At 45.0% G+C, this 13,158-nt stretch overlaps 1 protein-coding gene across 1 annotated transcript in view; it reads right to left on the reverse strand.

The window, feature by feature from the left end:
* Positions 1 to 13,158, reverse strand: part of LOC119168000 (uncharacterized) — a 37,689-nt gene that overhangs the window by 6,486 nt on the left and 18,045 nt on the right. Inside the window, exons 3-4 of the mRNA XM_075865489.1 lie at positions 12,719 to 12,864; positions 1,401 to 1,530 (exon numbers count right to left, since the gene is read on the reverse strand). Coding sequence (XP_075721604.1) covers positions 1,401 to 1,530; positions 12,719 to 12,864 — 276 coding nt within the window. The remainder of the gene's footprint in view (positions 1 to 1,400; positions 1,531 to 12,718; positions 12,865 to 13,158) is intronic.

Raw genomic sequence — 13,158 nt, forward strand, 5'->3', positions numbered from 1 at the left:
ACATTACAGCGAAAGGACAACGGCAGCAGGGCTTCTGCACATTCGCCTTCCTCCGCAAGTATAGTCCACACCGTCATGTACGTCATGATTCATTTCAAAAACGGGCCCGCGGAAAGGGTGGCGCTAAAACTGGAAAGAAAAGGTAGCCACTCTTCAAATTGAAAGATTATTGTTTTTCACCTATGACTTCCTGCAACTGTTCGAGTCTCATATGAAAGCAGCAATATTTCCGCAAAGCAAATGATAAAATTTTCCAGTAAACTTATCTATTTTTCGCGTGATAGCAGGTATGCGTTTACGTTCTGTATCTTCCACAGTTCTGTCCAGAAATAATGTCGCCTAGTGTAGATATTCATGGCGATACTCCCGTACCCGCCGGATCCATCTGGCGTACACCTATTTCCGAGACCGCCAGGCTTGCTGAAGAGTGTCGCGAGCTTGCCAAGATTTTTACGACGCATGAGCAAGAGCGACCGAAAAGTATTCATGATGGCTCCACCCCACGTTCTTTCCTGGTTCCCTCGTATAGCTCTCAATCCTAACCTCTGTAACTGGCCTTTCTTCCAAACTACTTCCGAAATACGAAGGCCCCTACCGTGGTCATCGAGCGCACATCTCCGGCCAACTATCTGATCGAACCAATTGAACAGTCTTCGGACATGCGCCGTCGCGGGCGCAACATCGTCAACGTGGAGCGCCTGAAGGCTTATTATGACCCGCTCGTAGTGACAAGCCGTTAGGTCGCCAGGCAGCTCCCTCTTGGACCCAGGGGTAATTGTAGCGAAGCTTCCGAACTCTGAAATGGGTCGAACTCTGGAGTGCCTTCTTGTGGGTCCACCCAGAAAAAACGCCGTTCGCGCTGCGAGTCCGTGCTTGGCCGTGACAGTCGTCATAGGGAATGATCGCTGGTTGTCGGGTGATGAACGCCTTAACGATGGCTAAGCTTAGCTCAACAAGTTTTAACTATGCTTATGTACACTCGACTGCGCTCTGTTAAGCTTGAATATATGAATTACACAAAGCTAGGTCGAGTTTCCACGAGTGCCGCACGCAGATCAAAAAGTTTAAGCTGTTCGGCTGTTGGAAATCAAGGAATAGACAACCTGCGATAGAGACATGGTCAGTTAAGGAAAGGTCATGTGTAATACGAAGGAATTGTCTCCCAGCAGGATTGATTGATTCAGTCATTCATTCATTGGTTCATTGAGTCATCGATTGAAGTGATTTAATATAATTTCACGAAGTCCCCGCAATCAAACCCATTTTCACAGTTTACCAGCATCTCGAGCAGCATGACACCCACCACAACTTTTATTCTTCGCGACAGGAACGATGCTAGCTGAGCACAATGAACTTACATCCACACGTGCTTAGTTAGGTCGCTGGTGTGACCCACTTACCAGCAGCCACCGGTGATTCGCTGTCTCGGCTCCAACCTCGAGGCGACATCCAGGTCCATGATGAAGTTTTTGACGCAGGTGTGGAACTTAGAGCCCACCTTGTTCAGGCATGGAGCGTACTTTGTAAAGTCTGCATGCATAAAAAAAACAAAAAAACGTTCGTCATCTTCAGGGCTTGAATCAAACGACTACGATGTATTTCGGTACAATGACACATTTTCACTCACTAAGAACTTAAACACCACTGCAATGCTTACACTGATGCTCTGTTTCGCCAGCTCAATGGTGTTAGTGCCATTGCCGCGACTCTTTTCACATAATTTGTGGAGCGAGCGTGTGTCCCAGTGGAAAAGAAAGGGGAACCGACCAGGCACGAAATGGGGCGCAAGAAATGCACGGAAACCGCAACAATGAAGAAGACCATGGTTATCGACAGTAGCACCGACCTCTCCTTATATACGTTTAACAGAAGAAGCGCTGTCCCCGAATTCAGCTAAGGCCGTCTTTACTTGGCTTTCGTTTGACGCTGAAGGTAACGCTTCTCTTTCGTTCAATAAGTGAGAATGATAAAGGGGAAACAACAATTAGTCAGTCCCACACATACTCAAATACGCAACATTTACGCCATATCCTCACCACTCTGCGACGAATTTACTGATGTTCTGATGAAGGCCGGACCCGCGGCCGAAACGTCAATAAAATCAATTCTTACGTGCGTCTTCTTCCCTACGGATAATCTTACCCTGACCCAGCATCACTTTTGTTTTTTTTGTTTTTAGTATATATATATATATATATATATATATATATGAGATATAACAGACAGTAATGCCAAGGAATGTACAGGGGAAGTTATTATACCAATGGAATGTAAAAATAAGAAGAAAGAAAAGTGGATGAATAAATTACCAACTGTGAGCTGGTAATTTTTTCATCCACTTTTCTTTCTTCTTATTTTTACATTCCATTGGTTCTAATAACTTCCCCTGTACATTCCTTGGCATTATTGTCTGTTATATCTCATTATTATTGTGTTAAAACACGGAAAAACGAGCCCTTAGGTATACACTTGTTTCCCTTATATATATATATATATATATTTGTCAGCGTGTTTGTCACGGAAGTAATGTCTTCCTTAGGAAACTGGCGTGACGAAATAGAAATGATGGTGTGGCCCAATAAATTGAGAGAAAAGGCGGGCATTCTTGTAAAGTCATCTATGGCTGTTTTTTACCGACGAATTCCCGCAACAATTTCAGTCTCATAATATATAAAGCACCATTTATTTAAACAAGGCAAATGAGAACTTTTTCAATTAACTTGAATACTACGTTAAGGGGTATTAGTAAGCAGGCACTTTGGTTTTGCAGCTTCCACAGTGCTTTCAAGAAAACTTGTCATCAAGTATAGTTCTTGGCTTTGTTCTGTAGAGCGTAAAAATAGGAATTCATGTCGTTCGTCAAAGAAATTCTATATTGTAACTCCCGCCTGCGTATGCACACCCCTTGTTGAGTACAATGACAATAAACATGGGAGCAAAATAAAAAAATAATATAGAATAAAAATGTTCTATAGCCCTAATCTCTTCTTTAAAGTGAAACATTTTATGCCTGCTTGTCAGCACTGCACGAAAGCTACATTTCTGGTACATTCCAGTGTCGGCCTTGGATCCGCGCCACATTATTTGCAAGTCTCGGCTTTCTTTCTGGTGCCATGTGCACTGAAGCGCACGCTTCAAAGTATTGTTATCGATAAAACTCTAGTGAGCGTCGCTTATGTCATCAGAGCCTTAGCTTCAGGACATGAGCAGATTCTATTTGCCAATAAACCACACACTTACGAGGAAACGTGTACAAAGCGCACCAAGTGAAAAGTGATATGCCGCAGGACTCAGTGGCTGTAAGCTCGTCGGATGGATGAAATTCCATCCCGTTAACAAAGAGCCACCTTGTACTTGCCTCGACGATAGCCGGCCATATATATATATATATATATATATATATATATATATATATATATATATATATATATATATATATATATATATATATATATATATATATATATATATATATATATATATATATATATATATATATATATATATATATATATATATATATATATATATATATATATATATATGTGTGTGTGTGTGTGTGTGTGTGTGTGTGTGTGTGTGTAGTTCGTTTTTATACTAATATTTATGTCTTCAAAAAATCAGGAAAAAATAGACCATCTCCCACAGAAGGAAACCGCGATGGATTGCGAAGCAGCGGCGGTGTGCATGGCGCTGACCCGGTGGAGTCGCTGCGTATGTGTCGTGCTCGGGCAGTCGAGCAACAGAAGATACACATCCTCGTCGACGAGGCCACACAAACATGTTGACGATGGTGCACGCTGAATACATCGTAAGAAGTACTTTGCGGAAGCACATGCGAGTCTTGGGCGATGTCTGAGTGAGCCGATACGTCTTAAAAGCTGAGGCTCTAATTTGCACTCAATATTAGGCTCAACCGCGTGCAGGATGGATTCCCTTGTGGTCTCTGAGAGAGAGGTCGGTCAGTGAAATTCACGTTTTGGTTTTTCGTAAATTCAGCGCACTGATATACACAAATGAGGTGGGTAGCTCTGTAACACCTACATAATGTCGGGTCCTGGCACGTAGTTTGATAAGAAACGATTCCTTCAGGAACCCGTTAAGAGCGGCTTGAATCTGACTTTGTGGCTTTGACATTACATCATCATCACCATCATCATCATCATCATCATCATCATCATCAGCCTGACTACGTCCACTGCAGGACAAAGGCCTCTCCCATGTTCCGCCAGTTAACCCGGTCCTGTGCTTGCTGCTGCCAATTTATACGCGCAAACTTCTTAATCTCATCTGCCCACCTAACCTTCTGTCTCCCCGTAACCCGCTTCCCTTCTCTGGGAATCCAGTTAGTTACCCTTAATGACCAGTGGTTATCCCGTCTAAGCGCTATATGCCCGGCCCATGTCCATTTCCTCTTCTTTATTTCAACTATGATACCTTTAACCCCCGTTTGTCTCCTAATCCACTCTGCTCTCTTCTTTTCTCTTAAGGTTACACCTACCATTTTTCTTTCCATTGCTCGCTGCGTCGTCCTCAATTTAAGCTGAACCCTTTTTGTAAGTCTCCAGGTTTCTGCTCCGTAGCTAAGTACCGGCAAGATACAGCTGTTATATGCCTTCTTCTTGAGCGATAGTGGCAATCTACCTGTCATAATTTGAGAGTGCTTGCCGAATGTGCTCCACCCCATTCTTATTCTTCTAGTTTCAATCTCGTGGTTCGGCTCTGCGGTTATTACCTGCCCTAAGTAGACATAGTATTTTATAACTTGAAGTGCACTATTACCTATCTCGAAGCGCTGCTCTTTTCCGAGGTTGTTGTACATAACTTTTGTTTTCAGCAGATTCATTTTAACACCCACCTTTCTGCTCTCCTTGTCTAACTCCGTAATCATGAGTTGCAATTCGTCCCCTGAGTTACTCAGCAATTCAATGTCATCGGCGAAGCGCAGGTTACTAACGTACTCTCCATTAACTCTTATCACTAACTTTTCCCAATCTAGGCTTCTGAAAACTTCCTGTAAGCACGCTGTCAATAGCATTGGGGCGACTGTGTCCCCCTGCCTTACACCCTTCTTGATTGGTATTCTGTTCCTTTCTTTATGAAGCACTATGGTAGCAGTTGATCCCCTGTAGATTTCTTTCAGGATGTTTCTATATACTTCCTGGACGCCCTGGTTCCGCAGTGTCTGCATGATGGCTGATAATTCCACTGAATCAAACGCCTTCTCATAATCTATGAAGGCTATGTATATTGGTTGGTTATATTCTGAGCATTTCTCTATTACCTGATTGATAGTGTGAATGTGGTCGATTGCTGAGTAGTCTGTTCAAAATCCTGCTTGTTCCTTTGGTTGATTGAATTCTAATGTTTCCTTTACTCTGTTAGCAATTCCCTCTGTAAATAGCTTGTATACTACAGAGAGCAAGCTGATCGGCCTGTAATTCAAGTCCTTGTAATCTCCTTTTTTATGTATTAAGATTATGTTAGCGTTCTTTCAAGACTCTACTACTCTTCCCGTCAGGAGACACCTCGTAAACAGGGTAGCTAGTTTTTCTAACACAATCTGTCCTCCATCTTTCAGCAGATCTGATGTTACCTGATCCTCACCAGCAGCTTTGCCTCTTTGCATGCTCTCCAAAGCTTTTCTGACTTCTTCTATCATTACTGGTGGGGTGTCATCCAGGTTACTGCTAGTTCTTATAGTATTAAAGTCGTGGTTGTCTCGGCTACTGTACAGATCTCTGTAAAACTCCTCCACTATTTTAACTATCCTATTCATATTGGTAGTTATTTTGCCTTCTTTGTCCCTTAGTGCATACATCCGACTTTTGCCTATCCCAAGTTTTCTCTTCACTGCTTTGACGCTTCCTCTGTTTTTCAGAGCGTGTTCAATTCTCTCCATGTTATGCCTTCTTACATCGCATATCTTACGTCTATTAATCAACTTCGAAAGCTCTGCCAGTTTTATTTTGTCTGTTGTACTTGACACTTTCGTGATTTGACGCTTCTTCATTAGGTTTTTCGTTTCCTGGGAAAGCTTGCCAGTGTCCTGTCTAACTACCCTGCCTCCAACTTCCACTGCACACTCCGTAATGATACTCGTCAGATTATCATTCATTGTATCTACGCTGAGGTTAGTTTCCTCACTAAGAGCCGAGTACCTGTTCTGCAACGACACTCTGAATTCCTGTACTTTCCCTCTCAGTGCTAGCTCATTGATTTGCTTCTTGCGTATCAGTTTCTGTCGTTCCTTCTTCAAGTCTAAGCGAATTCGAGACCGTACCATTCTAGGGTCACTGCATCGTACCTTGCCAACCACTTCCACATCCTGCACGATTCCTGGGTGTGCACTCATTGTAAAGTCTATTTCGTTCTTATTTTTGCCATTAGGGCTCCTCCATGTCCACTTGCGGTTTTCTCGTTTTCGGTAGAAGGTATTCAAAATCCATAAATTATTGCGTTCTGCGAATTCTACTAGTAGCTCTCCTCTGGCGTTTCTAGTACCGATGCCATAATCTCCTACTGCCTGGTCTCCAGCCTGCTTCTTCCCTACCTTTGCATTGAAGTCACCCATTACTATAGTATACTGTGTTTTCACCTTTCTCATTGCCGATTCCACGTCTTCATAGAAGCTTTCAACTGAAGCGTCATCATGGCTGGATGTAGGCGCGTAAGCCTGTACTACCTTCATTTTGTATCTTTTATTCAGTTTAATTACAATGCCTACCACCCTTTCATTATTGCTATAGTATTCCTCTATGTTGCCAGCTATGTTTCTGTGAATAAAGAACCCCATTCCCAGTTCTCTTCTGTCTGCCAATCCCCGATAGCAAAGGACGTGCCAATTCTGTAGCACCGTATAGGCCTCATCTGTCCTCCTAACCTCACTGAGCCCTATTATATCCCATTTTACACCTTCTAGCTCCTCGAATAGTGCAGCTAGACTTCCCTCACTAGATAAGGTTCTAGCGTTAAACGTTGCCAAGTTCAGGTTCCAATGGCAGCCTGTCCGGATCCAGAGAATCTTAGCACCCTCTGCTGAGTTGCAGATCTGACCGTCGCCATGGTCAGTTGTTTCGCAGCTGCTGGGGACTGAGGGCCGTGAGTTATTTGACGTATGCATGTCGGAGGTAGTGGCCAGATACTGCACCAGGGTGGCCAATCCTTCTCTGGTGAGGGAGTGCGTTCCCGGCGGTGGTTACCGGTGAGTCCGCACCCCGGACCTCTTAATGCAGTTCTATCAACACGCTGATTTTTTTAATCCGGTTGGGAACTGCGCGGCACCGAGATTTGAACCACGGACCTCTTGCATGCGAGACGGATGCTCTAACCACTACGCCATCGCCGCACGACTTTGACATTACATCTCTGTGAAATCGCACGATAGGGCAGGACAACGTCGGTGCGCAACTTGAAACAATGATGTTTTCTTAGGTCCATTAGATGCCTTGTGAATGTTGAAAAGTTGACTGACAACGCTCCTCAAAAGTCAACACTAGTGATGATGAAAATCATAAATGAGCATGTCAACAGACGGCGTCATCACGACGTCGCCGTGGCGTCCTATATAGCTGCGCCATGTGATGTTATCGTCACAAGAAAGCAAATCAAATCGTTGCTTGGTGACAGGTGCACCAATTATCCAGGCAATTATCCAGGGTTCGGTGCTAGAAAATTGGGAAGCCCCTGGGTTTTCGCATTCAAGAGTTAAACACGGCAGCAACATCCTCTGCCTAGTGCTCACTTCAACCACTCAGAGCTGCTTTTTATTTTATGATGTCCCTCGAGGATGTACTGCGGAACCGTTCAACTTTATTTGTTTTTTTTTCTTTTTCTTTCTTCCCTCTTTTTCTTACCTTTTGGAAATTTTGCTGTTGTTTTGCTCTCACTTTATTTCTATTGATTTCGTCCCCTCTTCTTATCTCTGTCTTTATTTTTCTTTCTCTTTTTGTTGCCTTTCCAATTCTTTCCTTCCTTTATTGTTCCCTTTATATTTCATGTTTGCTTCCGTTTTGCCTCTATCTTTATTATATGTGGTCTCACCTACGTTACGTCAAGCCATGACAGTATGAAGCAGCCCGGTCCCTAAGGTGTCTCGCACATATCCTCATCGAGGCACTCAAAGAAACAGAGGAAACAAGTTGAGCCGCATCTACGAAGCAAGTGATGCTGAAGAAGGCTCGTCTAGAGGTTGAATTTGGTAAACCGTGAATCCCCCGTACATGCATCCGCTTCACCGTCATACAAAGACGTGTCCTATCCATTTTTTTTTCAAACCTCCTTGCCCTATCAGGGGCAGGCAAGGTTTAAGACATTAAACTCCAACAACAACAAAACAACATTATTATTATTTTTATTATTATTATTATTATTATTATTATTATTATTATTATTATTATTATTATTATTATTATTATTATTATTATTATTATTATTATTATTATTATTATTATTATTATTATTATTATTATTATTATTATTATTATTATTATTATTATTATTATTATTTCTTTTTGCGGCGTCTTCACTCCCCGTATTCCGCGATAATCAGAGGATTCGACCGGAAGTCGCAAGCGCCCCGAGCCTCTGAATGGTGCCAACCATAGAGTTCCATACAATTATTGTGCGAAACTCTATGGCGCCAACAATGGGCGCGCCAACGGACGCCCGTCCCGTCGGAGTTCGCGTTCTGAGAGCGTTGCGTCGCTTGCACAGCGTACAGAAACTCCGCGTCCTTGCCCTTCACATGCAAGCTGATCTCAAGGCAACGCACACCATGAAAATATTACAACAGCAAGTTTCCCAAATCACGCATATGATCCACCGCATCACCTAGCGAAGGCATGCACTTCAGGAGCAAGACATTCTACGTACAATTAATGCCTGCATAGTAAGTCGCATCACCTACCACGTCCCTTATGAAACCCTAACGCCTGCGCAAGAGAGAAGACTGGACATTCTCCTCCGCAGAGCCGTCAAGGCGGCGCTTGGACTACCTACGTAGGCATTCACCAACCGTCTCCTAGCCATGTGTGTAAACAACAACCTGAGGGAACTAACCTAAGCACAACTTAATAGTCAGCTGCGAAGACTCCGCAGCACCCAAGTGGGAGAGCGGCTACTCGTCAGGCTAGAGTACCCTCCGAATCGATGTGGATACAGCACATCAGGGAAACAGCTACCCACTGACTTTCGAGCAAGAATTAAAGTCGCGCCACTTCAACGCAATATGCACATTGAGCGCAACGCTCAGTGACGGCGGGCAAGGGTAAAACACCTCATGTGCCTCATCAATCAGTCTCCTCCAAACACTCTCTTATACCACGACGCCGCTAGACACCACTGCCGCAGTTTTACAGTTGAAGCAGTGGTGACCAATGATCATGACGTAGTAGCCTCAATCAGCGTACCTACAAAGAACATATCTGAAGGCTAAGAGTGTGCCGTCGCTCTGGCGATTTTCCACGCTGCCATAAGCTTTCCTCACACAAATGTTATTCTAAGGCTTACGCATTCAACGGATACCTGCCGTGCCTTCACACGGGGCATTGTCTCACAGCACACACACCGAATTTTGAACACCGCATTCCACACGCCACACAAGTTCAGACGTGTCTGGACCCCTGGGAACGCCTCTCTCCCCGGTCATGCCTGCGCTCATGCAGCTACCCGAGCACTCACTAACCGGGATCCCGAGGAATAGCTGTCCAACCCAGATGAGGACACAAACACGGAACTTCTAGGATTAGTATAGACGAGAAGGCATTCGGTACCCTCCACCACACCACACGCTCACACGAGAAGATGCAACTGCGGTGCGTCAACTGCAGCGAACAAATTTCCACACCTCTATTTCCTCCACATCCTCCATCCCACTTCTTACCCTGACAAATGCCCGGGCTGTGGAGCGGTACTAACGTTATTTCCCATAACGCTGGAATGTGAGCGTGCGCCTGCCAGGCGCTCTGCCCACTCCACTCCTATTCCTACCCTACAAGACTGGGAGGCCATGCTGCGTGATGAAAGCCCGAGTGGCCAGAGGGCGCTGGTGCGGCGGGCGCGAGACGTAGCAGCGGCTGTTGGAGCTCTGAACTGACAGCCCCACCCAACATTTATCTATGATTGAATTGAAAAGCTTCTCTCTCTCTCTCTCTCTCTCTCTCTCTCTGTCTTGCACTGCGTGTCCTCTCATGCAAGAAGAGAGATGCACGCATCCATTCTGAGCCAGTCATTTGCTCCAGAGGAAGCGTGGTTACGATGGCGGGATGGATGAACAAGGCTGGAGCATTAGGAGCAAGCACCTAAAAGACTCCTTTTTGGCTTGAGAACGTGCTCAATATGTTGCAGGTGACCATGCTATTTATGGTTTTGCCTGCGTTAAGCCAAGCTACGATGGTATGCCACACTCATAGTTCCTAAAAGGCTTCTCACTTAAAACTCGGAGGGTGCTTGAGCTTAGTCTTGATGAGTAAAACGCGATAGCATAATCCATCCCTCTGCGCATTGACTTCAATATAAGCCCAACTTTGGTTCACGTGCATTTCCGAATCATCCGCATGAAAACGAATGCCTGTGCGCGTAACATTAGCAGTTTCAAGCTATCCTGTAATGCATTTTGCATGTAAAGCTGCGAAGAGTTCATTACGCCATAATTCTACCTTTTGAGAACAAGCGAGCACAGTCATACGCAAGGCAGCCTGAGAGCCCACACAGCTGCTCACGTTGTTGATGCTTTTGCTGATGATGATTAGATATGCCTGCGCGCTCTGTGTGCCTTCGAAACACTTCTTTGCGTTACGCGTTAGTGTATCCGAAACACCCTTCTCCGCGTGATTCACTGCTTCTTATTCACGTAAGCCTTTCTAGATTTTTCGGTCACGGACAACACCCACTTTTCACTAGCAACCAACGACATGGACGCCGCCGCTGACACTACGCTGATAGCTAAACTTCTAAGGAAAGAGCTGCGTGATGCTATCGCGCTAAAAAAAGAAAAGATCGTGCTCGCCTTTGAGTCGTTGCAAGCAAGCGCACAACGAATACAGTGAGTCGTTTAATAAGGCGAAAGCCTTCGATACTTCCCCAAATACGAAAGTCGGCGGTTCACGTCAGCATCCTTCACAGGAGTAATGCGAAATACCGCCATCGTGTGATGACATCATCACGACGTGTCATGTTACGAAAATTTGTGACGTCAGTATGTCATAACGTGACATCACTTGATGACGTCGACACATTAAGTGGTCGCTTGGTGAAACGTATACCTATCACGGAGGCCACGAAAAACAGTGTGAGGCCAGAAGGTCTCCAATTCATCCCATCTTGGAGGCAGCAGGAAACGAGGTTAGGCTCACAAAACTTTCACAAGATGGTGTAGGTGATCACTGAATCGACTCAGAAGCAAAACAAGATTACTTTCGCCCCAAAGTTGTCCCAGACGATTGCTTAAGAGGCTCCGGAAGCTATATTGATTACGAATGGATGATGTATGGATGAAAAACTTTTATTGGGGTCCTGAAGGATTCCACCCCCGTTTTATAGGGGTCGCGGGTTGCTCCATCTTGGGAAGGGGAGGCCTAGCCTCACCGCCGCATCGTGTGCCTTCTTGACAGCCTTGAGTTTTTGTATGAAAACAACAGTCGTGAGCTATACATAAAAGAAATTTTCAGAAAATTCTCAATTTTTCTGTAAAGAGAGGCACCTCCAGAGCATGTGGTTAAAGTGAGTGAGAACAACTTTATTATTGTCTAGTGCAGACGCTGAGTTTGCCACGCGTCACCCGGCTACTCCCACGCGGGGGCCGGCAGGTCTAGCCTGATGGCCCTGTCGCGGGCACACTGGACGGCCAGGATTTGGTCATGAAGTTCTGGGCTGTGCAGAAGCGCATCCCACTCGGGTTTGCTATAAGTCGGTCCAAGCGACCAGCACTCCCAGAGCATGTGTGCTAACGTAGCGGTCTGCCCGTAAGCGGCGCAAGTGGCATCGGGGGAATTTGTGAGGATAAATTGCATTTAGGTATGCTAACGACGGGTACGAATGGGTTTGAAGTAAGCGCAACGAGACGGCCTCTGCTATATTGAGTTTTGAATGTGGCATTGGGAATGCCCGCCTCTCCATGTAGTAATACTTGGTAATCTCGTTGTGTGTAGTAGGTGTGTCTAAAATCACTGCGATTGTGGCAGTCTGGACAACGTTCTGAAATGTCGGAGTAATGGCTATAGGTTACGAGGCTGGGTATGTTACCGTCTGAAGCATGCCAAGAAAGATTGCCTGTGGCCTATACAACTTTTCGTGTGGCAATGGAAAGGACCTACCTCCTAATTTATAGTGCTTTGTGATCTCGTTGAAGGTATTCAAAATGTCCCCAAAATGAAGGTTGAGGCTGATTCCTCTGTCTGAGAAGCACAAGACCCAGCGCGGTAAGTGAAGCATCGTGCCTTGGAGTGGGCTAGCTCGTTCACATCATTTAAAATATTAACTAACAAGTAATATTTATTTATTTAATTAAGTAAAAAAAGTAACCTTCTGAAGACACGTTCTAGGTAACGAAATCGTCAGATGGTAGGACAGAGCAGTGAGCAGTAACACATAGGATAGCACCGTAGAAAAGGTTTTCTTCTTCGTAAGGCACGCCCCCCCTATCCATTGCTGCCGCAGTACAATTTATTTGTTCACCGTATACTTGCAAAGCGCACCTCTCAAGGTGGTGTTCACTCACCGTCACGGTACGAGCCCGACTTGAAGCAGCGTTCCATGATCTCCTTCTTAATGTCGTCCAGAAAGTCGTCGGCAAAGCCCCGGGTCATGCCTCTCGTGCATCTCTGGACGTAATCACGGCTCCAGACCTGCGCCTCAGACTGGGACCTGCGTTGCGCGACCCCGCCACACGATTGAAAAGACGATTGCAGTGTGGTTTTTACGGGCAATCTTGTTTTTTTTTTAAGCGTTTTCGATCACAGAATGTAGTCCACGTGCAGTGCAACTAAGATCCACCAGGAAGCCTGTGGTTGTGCGGTGTGTTTGAAGTGGTACGAAGACTTTCAACGATTGTATCGACGCGAAAGCGTTAAACAGCTTGTTTCGTATAAATTAGTCGTGGGCATCGTCAGTTTTCAGCGAGAAATTACCATCTTATGCGTGAGTGAAAAATCGAGAACA

Source organism: Rhipicephalus microplus, chromosome 6 (genome assembly GCF_043290135.1).
Source record: "Rhipicephalus microplus isolate Deutch F79 chromosome 6, USDA_Rmic, whole genome shotgun sequence".
Taxonomy (NCBI): Eukaryota; Metazoa; Arthropoda; class Arachnida; order Ixodida; family Ixodidae; genus Rhipicephalus; species Rhipicephalus microplus.